This window comes from Rissa tridactyla, chromosome 5 (assembly GCF_028500815.1).
Source record: "Rissa tridactyla isolate bRisTri1 chromosome 5, bRisTri1.patW.cur.20221130, whole genome shotgun sequence".
Classification (NCBI taxonomy): Eukaryota; Metazoa; Chordata; class Aves; order Charadriiformes; family Laridae; genus Rissa; species Rissa tridactyla.
Genome location: NC_071470.1, coordinates 74,885,141 through 74,905,973, shown reverse-complemented (window position 1 = coordinate 74,905,973; position 20,833 = coordinate 74,885,141). Strand labels below are relative to the sequence as shown.

Below are 20,833 nucleotides of genomic sequence, written 5' to 3'. Positions count from 1 at the left end.
GCACAGAAAATGGGAGACTGTTGTAGCTGGGATTTCTTTTGTCTCCACTCGTTGTCAGCTGCAGATGAGCAGTGTTAAGGTACCAGCTCCATGTGCACATTGGCTTCCTTGCTCCCATCCGGTTCCGGAACTGTTGCTTGTCCTGTGAGGAACTTCTTGTAGTAGTGCTAAAAATGACTCCTGTTCAAAAATTCCTTCTTGATCCTTCCAGCATATTAATTTCTGTATTTTCATCTGAAAGGGGGCAGTTCTAATATATAAAATGAGTCAATGTTCAGCCATGTATGTACAATTTTTTTAAGGTGTGTGTCTGGCTTGCCCTTTATGGCTTAAAATACCACCTATTTCCTAGTTCCTGGGACTCTTAGTAGAGTCAGAGAGTAGGACCAGTAGCATTCATAGGATTCTGAGGGCACAGCTATTCTGATTTGATGTTTTGAGAGAGTTCTGATTGACTTTAAGCCCTGGAAGCAGCAAACTTCTCCTGTAGTAGATTTGTTTTTACCCTCAAGGTAATTTGGTGATTTCCAATTTAAAATTAATAATATGAATGATACGTTTTGCACAGGCACTACCAATATGTGCACAATTGCCATCTACAGGTGCACCAAAATTTGTCACTAAACGTTTTCCCGTATCACCTCGCATCCAATGAGGTTGTGTGTGTATCAGTTAGCAGCAAATGGATAATTGTTTCTGTAACTTAGTGAGCATGCAAAAAGATATTTCTGGCTCGTGCACTGAGATCTCAGAGTCCACATGAATAGACACGTGTATGTGATATGTCTGTACAATTTTGATTTAATATTACTGGCAAGCATTTCTTGAATTTGGATAGCTATGCAGTAGAGAAACTTAAGTTCTGTAAAGGAACACACCTGGGCTTCAGTGCTGGATCATGAATGTTGCAGAAACGTCCAAAAGTTTACTATGTGTGGGTGCATCTTGTACTCAGTAAACATGTATTAATTTCCCAGCCCCTTCCAGGTATTTGAATGTGCATTATACAACAGTAGTAACAGTTTCCAGACAGTGAATGTCACAGAATCTTGAGCGACAGATCCCTTTCTTATACCTGGGTGGTGCAAAATTAATTGGTAATGTGACTATAATTTAGAAGACAGTCTAAATATATGAATTTTTTTTTAGTGCATTGTTCATGTTTCAGGGAAACTGACATGAACGTATGAGCAAAACTCATGATTTAGGCACAATATCTTGACTTGGGGCTCAGGTGTTGTTGCTTCTGTTTTTTTAATGTATAGTTAACATTAGCAGTCACCCCTATAATGATATGACACGTACTGCCTCCAAGTATGGTGCCTGCCTACTCCTGCTGTTAAGGAGGGCTGATTTAATCAGGAATGTGGTCTGGCTTCTGTGACATCCTTTGGACTGAAGAAGGGAGTCAAATACAGTCCTTTTTCCCCATTCTAGCAAGAACGATTTTAGAAATATTTGACAGAACTTCTGTGGTTGTTATTATCATACCTGAATTTGGGTCAAGTTTCTAAGTTACTTTATTTAGAAAATGAGTATTTTAAAGCTATTAAGGGAATACTTTCAGTGTGTAGTTACAGTACTGTCAACAAAGATGTGATTAAATATATTGAATGTTGAAGACTTTCAGCTTACGGTTAACACCAGGTAATTAAAAGTAAGCGCTGCTGTGGGAGTGCATTATATATCAGCTGTACTCTTTACCTCATTAGCTGGGTTTTTGCATGTTTATGGAGCTAACTTGCAATTAAAAATGCCTTTAACGTATGCTTAACAAGGCCTTTTAGGTATTTGGAATAAAGTACTACAATTTAATTGAAATTGGTATAGCATAAATAGATGTCTTAGTAACAAGTGACATAAATCTCCATGCCTAACTTGTCACTTCGCATCTATTCCTCTGGTGTAATCCTTAATGCTGACTGTAAGATCTGATGTTTAACTTGTATAAAAGATGGCGATTCTCTCTTCGACTCCAAAGAATGTTTTGATTTGTTATATATGTAAAACTTGATTGATGAGATATACTCAAATTCATGCCTTAGTCATATTTTTAAGATGTGTGAATGTTTGTATGTGCACTCAGGTATGTGTTGCGATGTTTTTAGCTATCGTATATCCTTCTTCAATTGGTCTAACGCAAAACAGAAATTCTGTGTTAGAATACCAGAAGGTAATATACTGTCAAGGCAACCTTCAGCGTTGATAATTTTGAATACTGTGATATCTTTTGCAAATAGTTGCCTGAGGTTTAAAACCAGATCTTAGGGAAACTAAGGTAAAAAGTAAAACCTACTTGCAGGTCACTTAGCCTGCTGATCTCACTGTGTGCTTGTTTTTCAGGGATTTTGCAGACCTGGATGAAATACTAAAGTGTACCATAAAAACTAAACAAGGCTGAAGTGTTCTTTAGGTTAAGGTAGATTGCCAAAGATGATGGGAAAAGAAAATAGGGAAGGAACGGTACTTTTACAGGACGTAGAAGTGGATGTACTAGTTGTGTAAACAAGGATCATGATGTGTGAACCTTCATACAGTATTATTTACTAACTTTTTGTCTTCACCTAGGAGTGTCGTTGTACCACCAAAGAAATCAACCATTTCCTCTTCTACAGCTGCTGTGGGTATTCCTACAAATGCTGTCAGTGTGGTTTCTTCTTTAGATTCGGCTCAAGCTCCGGATTTGTCAGGAGAATCTCCTGGTGAGTAAGGGTAAATTAAGCAACTTAAATCCCAGCCCTTCCTCTCTTGCATCTCCCTCCCTCCCCATTCACTTTTTCAGTTTGCTCTGTGTTTTTTCTTATGTTTTATGTGAAGGTGAGAAGGTTTTTGTGGTTATCCATATATCAAAACACCTTAGATGAGAACGATGGCTTTTCAGACGTTAAGTCATTAGTTGCCTTCAATTGTAATACTGATTAGAGTGTGTGTATATATATTACCTGTCTATATGTGAGTCTTGCTTGTACTGAGAATACAGATACTCATTGCTGGTTGTATTTTTTTAGATATTTCTGCCGAAAATCTGGGAAGATGGTATTTTACACTTTTTTCTTTTGAACTATGGGAGTGTATTTGGTATAACATGTTCTAAATTATAAAGACACACAAAAGGACCTTTGAGACTTTTGTGTCCTGCATACTACTTTGTCTATATTTTTGTCATATGCCCTCATATAGCAGCTTGCAGGCCTGCATTCAGTACCCGTACCTCTTATAAAGACCAGTATCAGATCCTGAAAAGTAGACATGGCTCTAAGTTAAACTGGACCAATTGTCAGTGACATTATATCAGTTCATGAATGTAAGAATTCATCGTTTTTGATGTTTTCTTTTTGATTTTATTATTCCTGGTTTTGATGCTGTAGCTACAGAAATGTAAAAAAACTCCTGTTCATAAACTAAAAAAAAAAAAAAAAAGAGCTTTGCTAAACTTTTTGGGAGTTTTACCTTTATCTAGCAGAACAAATGCAAATGTCTGGGCAATATTTGTCATAATTTCAAGATTCCTCACAGTTTTTGTAGAGCAGATGTACTGTATTAACTTGTATTCAGTATAAATACGGTATGTTCTAAATATACCATATTTATTTGTTACAGATTTTTTTGTTATGTAGAATATAAGCTTGTTTATAAATTGTAGGGTATTTGTCCAAGGATATATGTGCGAAGTAGGACTGAAAACTATATACAAGTGTTTCCAATAGATTTAGCCTGAGGTCGGATTCAGTGTTGATGCTGAACTAATTGCTTTGGACAGTTTTTTCAGTGGGGACAAAATTGAGTAGGTTGTTTATAAGCAAGTGGTCCTTTGAACCCTTAGTCTCTCTAGTCATTCTGTATGAGATAAATGATGTTTAACCTTATATACTGTGTCAAAGGCATGTTTTTCTGCTTAGCCATGTTTAAGTCCCAAGGCTGCGTAGGATCTCATAATTGTTTGTGCCCACAAAGTTTAACGTCAAGACTTAGAATTGATTTGCATCTTAATCAAGGAAATCTCAAGCTATGTCTGATTATTGGTGTTTCTTTTCAATGTTTGAGTTTCTTGCTTCCTGTTTCTGTGAACTTACATCCAACTTGCAAAGACTGAGGATAAAAATGTAATCCGTTCTCATGTGCTCTAGTACTTGTGTGTCTGGAAGATATTTGTTGCCATCTTTAACTGCCCGCTGCATTTCTTAGGAAAATCAAAGAAGTTTTGTTCCAGCCATGATAAAGGAAAAGCAAAGCTGTTGAAATCTAGTATGTTCTTACTCTTTGCAAAAGGGAGAATCCATTTTGTCACTGAAATTGCAGGAGGTAGCACTATACTAGCCTAGGAGTAATGCTTGGACTAGGAAAATTAGCTGTCCTTTAAAATGTCGCAGTTCTTTGGGGAAGGTCGGCTCTGAGCAGCTAATCTGTTTTTAAAATAATAAAACCTTACCTACGTTGTAATGGTTTAAAAGAATTGCTAATTCATTAACTTCTTACTTGTTTACCCAGGCTAGATGTGAGCTTAATTATTACAATTTCTGAAGTCAGTATTCACTTGCTTTTAATAGAAACAAAACCGTATTGGTTTTTCAGATTTAGTCAATCTTTTAAGAATGTATAGAAGAAAAAATAGGTGCTCCCGTGCCTGTAGAATGTACAAGAAATCCAGACAATAAACAATACTGATGTAGTTCGTAACTCTGTGACTGCCAGCATGTCTGGGAGTTTTGGCAAAAATTGGACACATAATCTGAACTGATATGCATAAAAAGAAACTAATCGGGATTAAAAATAGTAGACATGTTTAGACTGGCTATCTAATTAATTAAAAGAAAAAGGATAAATGAAATCATGCCTGAAACAGATTAAAACGTGAGACCGTTTCTTTTTCCCTAGTGAAATAATGGCATGGAAACAAAAATTTTGCAGAGATGGAGTGGTTTACACTTATGTTGTTTGTGTAAATTGCATACATTTAAGTTGGAAATAAAGTTCTGTAGAAGGCCTTTAACTCTTTTATTTGAGGATACAAGTAGCAGTGAGCAAGCTTCCTATAAAAAGAAAATATAATGTATATAATTTCCCCTGACTTCAAATCACATGTTCTTTCACTAATTTTTGTTTTCACGCAGTGGAGAATCAATACATTGTTCTCATTTTTTTTTTTCAGCTGACTTTCACTGTAAGTCTGTTTACTTTTGTAATTAAGGAAAAAAAAAGAATCAAATCCTTTTTAAAAACGTGCTGAGACTAGGTGTTTCTGCAGTGAATATAAATTTTGTGCTTTTTCACCTTTTATATGAGGGCTACTTATTAAACATTATTGCTACATTGAAAAATACATTTCAGTTGTTTTTTCTAAAGTCAAAGAATTTTTAAAAGTGAGTTTTGTATGCATTTGTTGGATATGTTTTAAAAACTGATTAAGCGAACTGAACCTTAATATAATAACATACAATGCTTTATTGCGGGGACTTGAGTCGATTTCCTCCAAAGCAGAGACGAAAGGGATATACAAACATTGAAATGGAATTAAACAGCAAGTGGTAGCGTTTCAGTTGCAATGTGTACATAAGCACTATTCGTGAATAAATTTTATAGAGAAGTGAGCATCCTCCACCTGTAGATGTGATGTCAGAATTGCTTGGTCAAGGTAGGATCTGTCTTGAAATATTAGTTTGTGTGGTCCCAGATGCCTCTCTTGTCATTTGTGTGTGCTCAGAATTCATCAACCTCCTTCCTAATATTTTTTTCCTGGAGGTTGCATCTTGCCTGTAGCTCAAGGTCTGTGAGTATCTCAGATATTTGACCTTAAGATTGTCCTAAGCTTATATCAAGTGGATGTGACATGTCCTGGCCTACCAAAGACAAAGTGTTGACAAGTTGGAAAGATAACCATCTAAGCTCACTCCGTTCCTCTGATACTTTGAAAGAGGGTGAAAACATGTTTTGGCCTCAGACAGCCTGGCCTTTTTGCAGAAGTTTCTTCACCTTCACTCATTCAAGCCGCAGAGTATTTCACGACACAAAAAGCCTTTTCCGAATACAACCGGGCCCCTTGTTGTCTGAACCTGCCCGTCAGTATGTTGCTGATGGCTGATATTTGGGTTGTTGGTCTACTGGAATTGCTACTCCAATTGTTGAAAGATCTAGGAAATGAATGGAGAAAATAAAGCCCATGTTGAGCCAATCATTTGTCTCTTACAGTGTGTGGTATTGAGGAAAAGAGCATATTTACTAGTAATAATCTAAGGCGGAGGAATTTGCTTGGGTTGTTTCTTCCTTGGATTGGCTCATAGTCTGAATGTGAGATTTCATGCAGGGATTTCACACATGTTGGGTCCAAGAAAGGCTATTGGAAAGGCAGGACTAATGTTTGGATAGGCAGGACTTGGCAGAGTTGTCTGAGCTGTTGTCAGTACGCTAGTGGGATATTTGTAGTTTTGTTTGTCACTTAGTTTTCCTTTTAAATGTTTCAATTACAGTTGTAATGGTCTGAAGTGGTGTGAACGTTTTTGAACTGTTTCGCAGTTTGCACTCCCACTGTTTTCTCTGATGCCGTTTCTCTGTTTATGTGCTTGAAGGATTTCACATGTGTTTTATTAGTGCTTCGCTCTAAAGAATGCAATTTTGAGGCTTTCGCTATTCATTTTCCAAATGGTTGTTCAAATATGACTTTTATTAAAAAAGGAGTATGAAGAGTCTGTACGAAGCAGGACTGAATTGTATCTTGTTCTTACTGATACTCTTAAGTGTAGAAAACACAGAGAAGTTCTGCTCAATTTCTGTTGCCTCCCTCCTCCCCTTTTTACTTGAAGTTCTTTGAGCTTCACTTGTTTTGCCTCTGAGCCACACAGCGTTGCCAGCAGGATTTCTGCTGCTCCTGAGCAGAGACATGGGCTGTTCCCTAAAGTGTGAAGTCATAAACAAGGCCACGTCAAAGGCTGAGGTGAAAAAGGAGGTGGATGCTTGGAAGAAACCTGGGAATAAGCAGTAACAGGAGATAAAAAAGGAGTTTCTAGTTTCTAGTCCTGGTTTCTAGTCCGACGTGGAGGAAAATGTAAATTTTTTCCTGCAGTTGGCTTGTTTTGCAAAGAATGGTATTCATTGATTTTTATACAGAGGTGAAAATAACCTTGAAGTGTCGCAATAAAATAAGTCAGTGGGAGACATGCTAAAGTAAGAAAAATGAATGTGAAATGAGTTATCATCAGTGCAGAGGTAGTTCAAGAAATTCACAGGATTATAGTAACTCTTCCAAAGAGAATTACGACTTTACAGTGCCAGTACTTGAAGGCTAGTTACTAAAGCAGAATGCCACTTAAAAATCTCAAATCCTAATGATATGCGATTGAAGTGGTTTAATACTGTTTCAGTACAGAAACTGTTTTAAAGCAACTTCTGTTTAGAGCGTGCACCATTGTTTTGCAAAATCTGTTTTGGTTTAACCTACAGATGTGTTTATGTAACAGATCCCTTATATTAGCTTGTAAAACCTTTCATTGTAGTCTTGCATTGTACACTTCCAGCCCCGGAAGCGTAGTTTTGAGTGAGCTCATTATTTTACCAGATACTCCTTTCATAAAGGGCATCCATGTATTTATGTATGGTAGGTCAGTTGTACAAAATTAAGAGGTATGGTTATTTAATTCAACACTCTCTTTTTTTTTTTTTACTTCATCTCCATCCTGTCAGAGTAAAGTATATCATACACTCCTTGTGTATTGCCAAGCGTACTTTGTAAGCTTATATGCAAAACCGTAAGGGTCTTGCACAAGGAGTTTCTTTAACAATATTTTATTACTAGAGACGTTATTTGTTTAGACCCTTGGGGACCTTGAATAAACAATAAGGTTTCACTGTAAGGGTGCTAGACAGATGATCTATTTGCATTTTCTTTTATGTTCTTGCAAATGTCTGTAAAACTGTCAGTTTGAAGGAGCCAGTTTATCAGTGAAAGGATAAGGAAGAGATAAGTCAGTTGAGTTCCACATGTTTGAAGTAGCTACTGCACTTACCCACATGTGTGCTGTGGATGAAAATATGCTACTGAAGTATTTTCTTTTTTTTTTTTTTACTAAAGGCAGAGAAAATAGTAGAATAAAAAGCCACTTCTGAGTTAAATAAAGTAAAAAAAGTACTTCCATAAAACAGAATTTGAATGCAAAAATCACCATGCCTAATCCCCCCCAAAAAACCCAACCCTGAAATTCTCAGCTGTGATAAATCTGAGATTCACTCCTTTTAGTGAAACATGTCTGAGTTTGGAATGTGGATTTAGGTGATGATAAGCATGAAGAAATTCAGGCCATAAATATCTTTACATAATCTTCAAAAAGTAGATCAGTTTATATAGGTGCCTGCCTTATGCTGTTGTCAAATTCAAATTATCAGTGATTTTTCTGTTATGTCTATATTTAAAAGTTGATTTTAACTTAAAATGAGATAGATTTTTACATTTTTACCTAATCAATTTGTTTTGATTTCTAAAAGGAAAAAAATCAAGTCCTGTCTGTGTTCAGTGATTTCCTTTACCTTCCGCTCTAGCCATTTTTACCAGTGCCTTTGTGTGTAAAAACAGAAAACCAAACAAAAAAACCAATCCATCCCACAAAATAAAACAAAAACCAAAAACATCCAAGTTACCCCAGATTGAGCGTGTGTCTCTTTATTAGCCTTGTGATGACTGTTATGCCAACAGGCAGTGTATTGTGCATATTTAAGTATGAACAGATGTGTGTAAAAAAAAAAAAAAAAAAAAAAAAAAAAAAACAAACAAACCAATCAAAAAAATAAAACCAAAACCAAACCAACAACAGAACAACAAACCCAACCCCCCAAAAAAGAATTATTGTAGCTATTAAGTATCCCACAAAGAACTGGAGTCTTTGGAACCGCTGAATTAGATGGCGTGTTGCCTTTTGTGAGCTGTGTTTTGTTCTTCTGTACAGGAGGCTCCGTTGTAATTTTTAGCACATCATTTGACGGCTTTTCCTTTGGGAATACTCAAAATACTTTTTGGTGATTTGACTATGTAAAATTAGATGTTAAAGAAATGGAATTATATCCATGAAAATACTGAAAATATTTACAGAATCTAGACTTCACCATTGAAACGTTCAGAAATGTATCTTTCATTTGTCTTTATTAGATAAATTATTGAGGAATAATTTATAGGAAGATTCAAATTCCACCTTGCTTTCAGCTAACTCTTTGTTCCCCGCTTTCTTGTCCATCATTTTATATGGGCCACTGAAAATTTCTTTCTGACCCTGTCATCCCATACAAAAGTCAAAATAAGAGCTTCACGTTGAATTTATGACAAGCATAAGCAAATCACATCCACAAAGATACCTCCTACTTCTGAAGAAAGAAAAAGACATGAGTGCAAAACCTTTCACCGTTTGATGCATTGGTTTAATTTATTAGTTTCTGTGCTGCCTTTAAAGCAAGATTAGAGAAAAACATCTTCCCCAGATAGAGGAAAAAAAAATAATAATAAAAAAACCCAAACAAAGCACAAACCCCCAGCATTTCTAGGGGGAAGCTCTGTGTGCCAGTGTTTTGGAGCAGGAGTTTGAAATTTGACAGGAGAAATAAACTTAGTATAGGGATCTGTCTTTGCCACCTTTTTACGAATCTATTCCACTTCAGTCAAGTAGAAGGACTTTGAACAGCTGCAGCTGACGCATTTTGGTAGACACTTTCTAGATTTTAGCAGCTTGTTTTCCTACAAGTTGCGTTTAACTGAGCTCACTCCAGTGTGGGTGGGACGATCATGATTTTTTCTATAGTTATAGTTCTGAGAAGGGTCACGTCTTTGCTAAGGTAGATGTGGGAACTGAAATGATTAAACTCTCTTCTTTCATGCTTCTTTCCTTTTTTTTTTCTTTTCTTCCCCCCCACCCCCCCCCCCCCTCTTTCCAGCAGCATTAGAATCTGAAACTGGCGAGGTGAGAGGAAAGAGAATAGGACAGGGTCTAAGGTTGGAAAGAGATAGGATTGCAGATGGACTTGAAGCAGTCACGCTCTTGGGAAATGCACAGAAATCTGTCTGCTAAGATTCATTCCTCTCTATAGTTTGGAATGCAATGCAAGATTTGTGAGTCACCATTCCTATCCTGGCAGCAAATATCTGTGAAATCTCTGGCTGTCTTGCTTACCCCCTCTTCATCATTGCTAATACCAATCCATACTGCAGTATGGAGGTTGTATTTCTCTTTATATACTGAACAGCAGAATTTAGTATTTACAGATTCCTACTCTGCTGATGAGAGCCATGTAGTGTCAATTTGACATAACACAATTGCATATTTTTTTTTTGTAGCCATAGGATACATAAATGACTCAGTCTTCCCTATCAACCTTTGAATAATTGATGTGGCAAAGTTAATAACTCATAAATGAGGTTATACCACTGCCATCACGCTAATGATGCTGGCAGTGCAATGGTGAATTTTATCGTAGCTGTCTCTGTCGGCGTCCTAGTGTTGCAAAAATTCAAGCCAGGCTGTTGAAAATACCTGCTCATTGTGTGTTCTGCTTCATTTTGACACAAATATGTTTTAATTTTAGCCAAAAAATGAAGGGGTTTCTGGGCAAGTTACTTAAAACTGGATGAGCACTTCCAGCAACCAAAAGAGATGGTTTAAAATGTTACCATTTGGCTATATATTAGGTATATTAGTATTAGTACACTACAGGACTAGTAAGGGTATAAGACATTATTTGTACTCTCTCCTTAGGGTTGTAAGTGCTCTTAAATTCAATCGGAGAGAATCATGGGTTATAAGGTCAGAAGGGATCACTGCCATCTAGTCTGACTTCCTTCACAAAGCAAACTGCAAGGCTTCCTTGAATTACTTTCTATTTGTGCGAGAGCAAAATTGAAAGAGCTTGCCGTGGCATACCTGGTAAACAGGAATATAAGTAAATAGGAGTCATAAGAAAAGTTTGAAGAAAAGTTTGAGGTACAAAGAGGTGAAAGGGTTTACCTAGTCCTCACCACGCACTTGAAAACCATTGATTCGCAGAAGCTGAGCTCGAGGTTTTATTTTCTGGTCCAGTCGTTTAACCTCTGGCACGTTTTCTTCTGTAATTCGTTTATTACTTTCTCTTGTAGGAAGGGGATCATCTAGTTCAAAATTGCCATCTGTCCCTACAGTTTCTTCAGTGCCTGAGGATTCTGCTTCAAATATGAGGTAACTTCTTCAATGGAACATCTGGACAGCTGTGCTGTGGCTCACATTTTTGATATTACAGTTGATATCCCGATTCCACATCACTTAAGAATGTTGTTTAGCTGATGTTCAATACCAAATGAAGGTTTGGGAAAATACGAGTGTCGGATTATTGATTCCTTCTTATATGCATGTATCACTTAAACGTTGCCAAAAACTATACTCCTTTCTACAAAATTCCAGCAACTTCCTTCTCTTTTTGTTAATGACGTATATCTCTCTACTAGTATTACAGAGAGGCTTGAACATGCTTTGGAAAAAGCTGCCCCACTTCTGAGAGAGATTTTTGTGGATTTTGCTCCCTTTCTTTCTCGGACTCTTTTGGGCAGCCATGGGCAGGAGTTGCTGATAGAAGGTACAAGTAAGTTTCCATTTAAAAAAAGTTTGTTTTTTTTTTTTTTAATGTGTGCTTTGTTTTACCTTGGAGACTCCAAATGTCTTTTTTTTCTGCTGGCTCTGCCTTAGAAGCTTTCTTCCTGCCTTCCCACACAGTGCTGTCCGCTGGATTTCACTGTCCCTTCGGGTCTTTAGTCTTCTGAGGTCATTGTCATTGCCTCCTCGTCTTCGCCATCTCTGCGGCCTCTCTGCCTCCATCTCATCTCGTAGTTTCCTATATCTTGCTATGTGGGACGAATTGCTGTTGTCTCTTCCTTAGGTTTCCACTGCTTCCAGGGAATTGTCCCATAGAAGCTGGGGTCCGAAATGTATTTTCTGAGCCCTAAAAAGAAAACTTGGTGTCAGGGTAACACTTTGATACAAAGTGAAGTATAGAGTATAGTGTAGGAAGTTAAGTTAGGAACACCTTGCCCTTTTACTGTGGTAACAGAAGGCTTCTTGGGATCTTTGTCAGCAGAGGATGTTATGGTCTCTCTCTTGCACGTGAATCTGCTTCTGTCTTTTTGGTTTCTAGTTGGAAGGCAATCATGCAGGTAAGAGGAATACATTGTCAGTATTGAGAAGAATTCTCTGGTTCTTTTGAGAAGATGAAGATTCAGGTGCACCACAACGATCATGACTCTCCCTGGTGTTGGCTTAAAATGATTGAGTTTGAGATGATTGAGTTTTCTTTCAACTGGTGGGTTTCTCTCTGTTTAAAAACAAGGCTCAGTTCTGCAATGCAGATGTTAATGGCCTCAATTTAAAAAACCACGTGTATTGGAACACTGTGAATTTACTAGTGAACACCAGTTTTCCAATTTTCTCATAATTTGGTTATATCATATAAATCATTTCGTCCACTGATTTTTAGGGTGAAAATTGACTTTTTTGTCCAGTTAAAGCAGTCAGTTGAATTCGGGACTGAGCTTATTGCAGCTTCCAGTAATGAAGTAGTCCCATGTTAGAAGCTCATGATTGCTTAATTGGAGCTGATTGCTTGCACGTGAGCTGTATTTGCACTAGTAGACCTACTTGCTTGCTGGGGAATTAAAGTTCTTTTTTAAAAACATTTTTGAAACAACTTGTTTTGTGGATTAGGAGAGGCATTCTGTATGTCTTGCTGAATATGGTTAACGTTGTCAGAAACACAATTAGAGTTTCAGAAACACAATCAAACATTGACAAGTGTTTTACTGAAGACAGCTGATATCAAAATTGAAACTTCATTAAGCTTCACTGAAATTAAAACTATTTAGTTTAGGCATTTAGCTTGCCTACCTTTTGGGGTAGGAAGAAGTGGCAGAAAGTGTATGAATTGTCTTCTGTAAGACTGAAGAAAATGGGATTCTACTTTTGATTATACATGTGGGCATTGCTTTAGCTGATAAACATTTTAATGGAAGCTGTCTTGTGAACAAATTTCTTTCATTCAATTAATAAGAATAACAGGAAAGATATTTTTCTTAAAGCTTTACTTGCCAGGGAATTAAATATCCTATTTAGTTAGATAATCTGGTTTCAAAGTATTTTGACTGTAGTATAGATTATATACACAGAGAGATGACTATTTCGTAGATTGGATCATCAAAAAAAAAAAGCAGAGAAATTATTGGGACCGTTTGAACTGTCTAGACAAAAATAAACACACAAACCCCATTTTTGTCCCTAAAAACCAATTGTAGACACCCAAAATAAACGCGAACACAAATAAAAATAATAGTCAAATTAGTTTATAAACAATCGAGAATATATAATAGGTTATTGCTTGCACTTCTGCTAAGGTTTAGTGTGGGGTTAAAGGTCAAAGTACTAATAAGAGTGTTTGGGATGTCTGCTGCCATGAAACAAAATGGAAACTTGATTGATAGCTGGGGGCTGAAAGGAGAACGCGCAATGGAGAAAGCAAAGGTCATAAAGCCATTTCCCTTCTCTGCATATATAATGACCCAATCCTTCAAGAAATAGCAAAATGTAGATACAGTGGATTAATATAACATATGTTAACCACACTTCTGATCATTTTGACATACAAACATTTATGAAACTGTGAATAATGGAGGTAATGTATTACTGTTACCTGCATCTTTAGATGTGAGGCATGGAAGTGATGATCTCCCTCTCATGTACATACTTCTATTTTGTGCTGATAAAGTACAAAATTGAGCTGGAAGTGGCATGAGAATTTCAGCTTTCCTTTCATTGTCATAATGCTTCTAATCTATTGCACTTCAAAACAGTTTGTATGAACAGCTGGTGCCATGTAAGCGTGCGTTTATATATACCATTTTTTGCTTTTGTAGGTCTTGTGTGCATGAAATCTAGCAGTTCAGTTGTGGAGCTGGTGATGCTTCTTTGCTCTCAGGTGAGGTGTAAGTAACAATGTTGTCTGAAATTGCTGTCTTTCAACACAATGGAAATTACAGTTAAAATTTTACTTTAAACTTAAGGTTATGTGTAATAGGTAAAAAGATTATGTGCAAGGCCTTTTGATTAAAAAAAAAAATCATAGTAATTGTGTCTATTCATTCGGAGAGAGAAGATGCTAAGGGTTTTATGTTACCTTACTATTGAGCATTTACATAACCTTGATGGTGGTGTGCCTAAGTAATTCTGCGCTGTCATTTTTGTAAGATAAAATAGGATCGATAAAATATTAAGGTTATAGAAACAGATTGAGTTCTGCATCTTGGCATGCTGAATCCTCTGGGATGAATAGAATTTTTCCTTTTGTGTAGAGGTTATGAAATGAGTGATAAATACTTTTGAAACCCTGTCATTCTTAATTGATTTGACAAGTACTAAGAATTTGAGAAAAATTTAAGAAAGCAACCCTGGTTGTCAGCAGCTGGGGGCATTCTACATTCCTAAAGGCGAAGTGATTTTAGATGTGTAAGAACCTCAGAATTGCCCGTTCCTGTGGTTAGAAAAGAGCCAGAGTCGAAGGAGCTTTCTTAAAATTGTACATGCTGTATTAATTGGATTGTCTTTTGGGGTTTCTTGCTTTCTTTTTGGTAATTAAATGGAAGACTGTTTTTATTGAGCCTTTCTTTTGGTGCCTTAAAAATGATACCTTTCTGGTAGTAAATTCCCCTACTTAAAACTTTAAAATAGCCTTTTTTAATGGGAATGGTATTGGTCTAGAGGTCAAGGGTTCTGACCCATTTCAAAACCTTTGACCTTCATTTACAACCCTTATGGTTTGCTTGCCTGACGAATAAGGATAATGCAAAATTAATGTTTCTTCACATCGATTTATTCGTTTTAGTGCCTATATTGCCAAATTTATTTAGAGTGTGCTGATAGACATTTCATGAATACAAATGAAAGAATCATAGAAGGTGTGAAAAATCGATAGTCTGCATTGTCAATAAAGTGCAATAAGAACAATTACTTCTGGAGATTACACCTAATAGATTTTACAATGAACTAGTGAAGAGTAGTTATGTTTTCTAGTGAGCTTATTATTAATGAATGTATCTAGAACTTTGCTCATCTAGTTTTCCTGAGATTTAATATTCCTTATGGAACTTTTGGAATTTAGAGATGGTTATTTTATATGTGGCAGTTCTGGAAATGGACATTGTTCACGACTTCTAGAATATGAATTTGCTGCTGATTTGAATTGGAAAAGAATCCTTGCTACCAAGAAATCCATATACAAGTTTTACTATTCATTTGCTAATGTGCTAAGAGTAAAAGTAATCTGAGTATTAAATATGCGCCTGACAGCTTGGTATTACCATTTAAAAAATTAGTTTTCAGTATCCGTGCTGCTTGTATCCATAATTAGGGGCTGACCTTTCCTTCTTTTTTTGGTAGGATAATCTAATCTTTTTTAAAATCATGTTGTGCTCTGTACTGTACGTCACTTGTTTGGTTTTGGGAAGTGGAAAGGATAAGGAATAAATGACGTGCTCTAATGCATCTATTTGTCATGTGTGTCACAATGCCACTTAATGCTAATCTAATCAAATTGAGGATATCGTGATTGCTTAGCAGCGCTAGTTGCAGAGACTGAGGTTGTTCTTTGTGAAATGTAGAAATAAACCAATAAAGTCACAAAGACCTCAAAGTCTTTTTAAAGTTACATAGCAGCTGTAATTTTTGGCAGAATATGAAAAATGATGTGAGAAATGAATCTAAAATTAGCTCCAGATGTATACAGATTGTTCTGGGGTGATAATTACATTTTTCACTTTGAATTTTCCTAATTCAAAGAGGTCAGCATGGCAATCACAGAAGTGATTTATTTTGTTAAGAAGTGAACTGTCTTTTGCTCCATGAAAGCTTGAGAGATATGAAATTGAATTTCAAGCCGACATTTTACAGATACTGGGAGGAGATGGGGTTGAGCTTGATTGATTTTTTTTTTCCCTTTTTTTTCTTTTTTCTTTTTTTTTTTTTTTAAACCCAAGATAGGGTGGGAAGTGAAGTGATATTCTTTGCTAAAATTTTAATTAATTTTTAAGAGGAGATGGAGAGGATGAAGTGCCAAAGATCAAAAGATCAGGTCAAAAACTAGTTTTTAATCACATAAATAATGTGGCATAGTTACAAAGTAAGTATCTGCAAATTTGATTTAAAACTTCACAAATTTGTCAGCCATCATTTTATGAAATTGAAAGATTACTCTGATTAATATCTTTGGTGTTTTTTATGCTAACCTCTTTCTGAAAATTTGTTTTAAATATTGTGTACGTGATGTAAGCACTTGGATTGTCTTTCTGAAACATCTGAAATTTTTCTGCTGTTTATTTAGATTTATGGCTGGAATATGTTTTTTTCCTTTCTCAGACGTGCAAAATAGAATAATATTATCTCTCAAGTAATTTCTTCATAGAGTTGTGAAAATAAAACTCTTTCACAGGGGAAGTGATTTTAAAAAAAAATTGAAATGATACCATTCTGTGAAACTATTTGTGACACCTGGTTAATTTCTTCTCTTGTGTAAAGTTCCTACCTTTAGGCATATGGAGAAAGACGGCTGCTTTTGTATTTTAGTTTTGTGTTTATGTGTTGATACGTTCTTTTATGTTTAACACAAGGTAAAGAGAGAAACAGGTGGTTTGAGACACAGACAAAAGGCTTTCTCTAAGACGAAACCAGTTGTGTTTTTTGATAGACACGCTACATTTTGAGATGTGTCTCTGTGTGTATACTTGGATTTATATAAATCTATCAAAACATAAAGAAATCCTTCATTTAATATTACTGCAAAGTGTTCCTGCTTATTTGACATTAATATCATTTTTGAAAGAATCGACGTTGCATTCAAGGCCACTTTATAAAAGCGTTCTGTTGCTCATCCTAATTCAGTCTGACACACATTCCAATAACACTACCTCCCTTCCAGGGCTTAAAACTAAATTTATGGCTGAGCATTGTGAAGTGCATCATTTAAAAATGGTTTCAACCCAAAACATCTAATAAATAAATAATGTGTATGGCTACTCAGTAGCAGACTTTCCAGACTAGAAATCATTCCATCGGATACTCAACAGTCCACTATCGGAGAGGGCTGTCAGATAAATCTTATAGTAGCTGCGTTCATGTCCTGTAAATCACATGTTATTGTCTGAGCCTTCTGCCAGGTCATCTATTCTTTTCCCATTTATCAGAAATGCATACAGTACAGTGAACCTAGAAGCACCATCTAGTCTGGCCTGGCATCCTGTCGGGGTAATTAAACCAGCCAAAAGAGAGAAGTCCTGTGTCTATTATCCCTTTTAAATGAGTGACGTCAGAATGTTAAAGGTGCTCCTATGCTATTGTGAGACAAGGCTTCTGCGGGGAGAAACTGTGATATCACCCCTGAATAAAATATTTTCATCTAGAAGGACTCTCGCTCTATGCTTAAAACACGAAGGGGCATTTATGAATTGAGTGCATGTTTATCCATGAAGCAAATATGCTACTGTGCTTCCTTTCATTTGTCAGATATTTTCTTGAAATCCATGACTAAGTAAGAAAAACTGTGTTCTTCCCCACTCTCTCATGAAGGTATTGAAAACATTTATCCGTTGCTCACACACATGAAGCATTTGTCCCATTATTGTACCTCCAAGGTGAAAAGGTACAAAAATAGGTGAAATAGGTTCCATAATTTTCCTTCATGCCTCTGAATTTACAGAATTTGCAGCACTTGAAAAATGCTTCTTTCGGTAGTAAATCAACGGAATTGTCAGTGGAATATGTGTAAGAGAACTAATTAGGTGGTTCTTGTCAGATCTATCTTTGACTTAAGAGCTTTTTTTTCCTACTGAATCTAAATTTTCTAGACCATAAAATAAACTTATACTAACTGACTCAAATACTGTTCAGCTCTAGTATCACTTTTTAAAATTGGTGGAATGCCACCCAACCTTTCTAAAAGTTTGCAATTAAGAATTAATGAATACTGCAGCAACTTTTATGACCCTTTCACCACCGTTACCTGCACATATGCCCTGCTTGTTGGTGCAAGGTATAAAAGCTACTTGGTTCCTCCTTTCTCTGCCCCTTGTTGTTTCAAAGGGATTAAGGGCACGTTCTTGATAGCTGATGGCATATATAAACCCAAGACCAATGTTTTAATACATTTACTCTCTAGGTATTTTATCTTCGAGAAATATTAATATGATATATTGCAGTATAACTACACAGCTGTAGCTATTAGATTTATATTGGACCTTGATAAAGTATATCTTTCATGGGGAGATGGAAGAGGGAAGCATAAACTCTGATACTCCAGATTTTTGTGTGTGTGTGCAGTGATAGCGTCTGCACATATGGCCCAATGAAATATGATTATGGCTGAATATGTCATGCGCTGTGCTGATATTTTTTGGAGTTGTTTTTTGGAGAGAAGAGCACGATCCAAGGCAGTGCGCGTGCATCTTAAAAATACAGCAGAGGCTGATTAGTAATACTAAAGCAGAAGAAAATTACACTATGAAAGTTGGTCTTACTGCCTGTGTAGATGAACTTATAGGCCTTCAGCTTGCTTTTTTTTTTTCTTGTCTATCTCAACTCACCAAACCAATTGTCAGTGGTTAAATGGTGAAACGTTTGAAAAAGGTTTTTCTTTAGCGTGATCTTTCTTTAGCGTGATCTTTCTTTAGCGTGATCTTTCTTTAGCGTGATCTTTCTTTAGCGTGATCTTTCTTTAGCGTGATCTTTCTTTCATGTGCTACTAAGTCACTTTGCTAACGGATTCTGTTGCTTGTAAAGAAGTCAGTATTCATCTTTGGCATGAGCAGTATCTTAGTTGCATCATATCTCTTACTGTCATAAGGAATCTTAATTATTTAAACAATATCAACACGTGCCATGCAGTCATGCACCCGTACAAACAATATGATGGCGTATTTCCCTTAAGGAAAAGCAATAGGATGGTAGTTAAGATTTTGATTTTTTCAGGGGATTTTTTGCATGCACACAGCCCTCCTCCACCCTAGTACTTAAATGTTTGTAAAATGCAACAGGATCTTCAGGCTTTTCTGGGTATCTTGTACTCAGAAAAAAAAGCTTTGTATCAACGATCCAAATTCATTACCTCGGGAACGGCTTTCCGCTTTTCTGCAGCGTGTTCTAAAGTGTGGTAAGCCTTTGAATTACTTGGAGATCTTAGTTGATGTAGAAGATGGCTGGTGTTCAGTGTTTGTTACTTGCAGAGAGAACACGTTATACTGATGCTCTGTGATCTGCACTGGTTCCTAATTTACTTTTAAGTGCAATTTGATGTGATGGATAACTATAGTGATCACTATGAAGTTTTAATTGAATTGGGTATAGGTTATCTGAAGGGCTGAATCACTAAGGTACCACGGCAGCTGAACTCGACAGAAGCACCAAAACTCTAACAATATCCGGGTTTAGATAGGAAGAGAATAAATGCAGTTTGAGTACTTTTTATATGCCCCAAGTGTTTAGATTATTACATTTTCGTCAAGATAATGCTTTTCAATCTAATCACTTCTGTGTTCTAACAGCTGAAAGTAAATATTTAAAAGGATCTAATAATCCTTTAGATCCACGATGTAAGAAATCTGTGTGTTTTGTTTTGGTACAGAGGGTAGATTTTGTAGGGATTTTGTAAGATGCCAAATGACTTCCTATCAATTTTAACATGTGTTCTAATTTTCTTTTAAAAGCCTTTTAGAAGATATCAGGAGTCAGAAGTTTTTCTTTTTATACAGTGTGAACTTCTGCAAAAGGATCTTTGTTTTTACCAAAGACGAATGTAGCTGTAGTTGAGTAAAAAAACCCCAAGCACTTCAGTAATAGACCGCTTTTGTGATAAAATGGTTAGAAACATAACTGTTAGGCAAACGAACATGATTTAGATCTTAATAAAGAAAAATAGAAAAAAGGGCTTCCCAAAGTCTAAATTGTTTAGTTCAGGGGAAGACATTGCATGAGTCATGCCCGTGAGCGTTTGCCTTGCCTTGTATTGCTAACTTTCTCTGCAATGTTACGAAATTTTCGGTGTTTCTCATTTAGTACGACGGCACTGTATTGAGATGCACGGAAAAATACTTCACCTGCGGGCGTGACAGAGACTTCATAGTGTACTTTTATTCTTGTTTGGTTTTGTTTTGCTTGCGCTCTTTTGAAGAATTTGAGCGTTGGAAGAATATCTCGCCAGCCTAGCTTTTTGTAGAGGTGAGGTGGCTGTGGAAGGAAGTGAGGGTGTTCAAGAACATCTTACTCAGCTATGCATTATTTAGATTCTGAAGCTGCCTCAGGTCCGCTCCAAGTGGAGCTAGGCGTATTAATCTGTATAAATCTTAACGTTTGAAAACATGGGATTGCCAAGCATGTTATTAATTGTTATGCAGGCAGTAGTAGGAACACTCCTAGTGTAATCTTGTAACAAATGTCACATGGCCCTTGTAACTGTTATACAAAATGGAAGATTCTTATCCTGTTCTTCTTTAAGATGCTATTGGATGGAAAGTAGTTGGGAAATGTGCATTGAGCTTTATGTACAGTGCTGCTTCAGGATATTTTCAGTGAAGTGATTTTACGTTATAAACTATTTCCTTTTCAAAAACTCTTGTGACTCTTTTCCCCCTGCAATGTATATTTTCGTTTACGCTGACTTCGTTTTGCAGGATGGAGACTGTGGTCAAAGCTAGGGAGAGGGGAACATAGATCCCACAGTAGGCAGGGGCCGTGCTATCGAAGTATAGAAGTTTCAATTAATGTTTCAGGTAATAGTTATTATTATCACTAAGTAGAATAATCTGCCAGAG

The 20,833-nt window shown here is 36.4% G+C and overlaps 1 protein-coding gene across 5 annotated transcripts in view; it reads left to right on the top strand.

The window, feature by feature from the left end:
* The window catches only part of LRBA (LPS responsive beige-like anchor protein), a 412,475-nt gene that overhangs the window by 100,075 nt on the left and 291,567 nt on the right, over positions 1-20,833 (top strand). For 4 of the 5 annotated variants that reach the window (XM_054203497.1, XM_054203494.1, XM_054203496.1 and 1 more), the window contains 4 exons: positions 2,569-2,702; positions 11,102-11,180; positions 11,447-11,580; positions 13,898-13,959. In XM_054203497.1, the coding sequence (XP_054059472.1) occupies positions 2,569-2,702; positions 11,102-11,180; positions 11,447-11,580; positions 13,898-13,959 (409 nt within the window). The remainder of the gene's footprint in view (positions 1-2,568; positions 2,703-11,101; positions 11,181-11,446; positions 11,581-13,897; positions 13,960-20,833) is intronic. The other variant, XM_054203495.1, reaches the window with a different exon arrangement.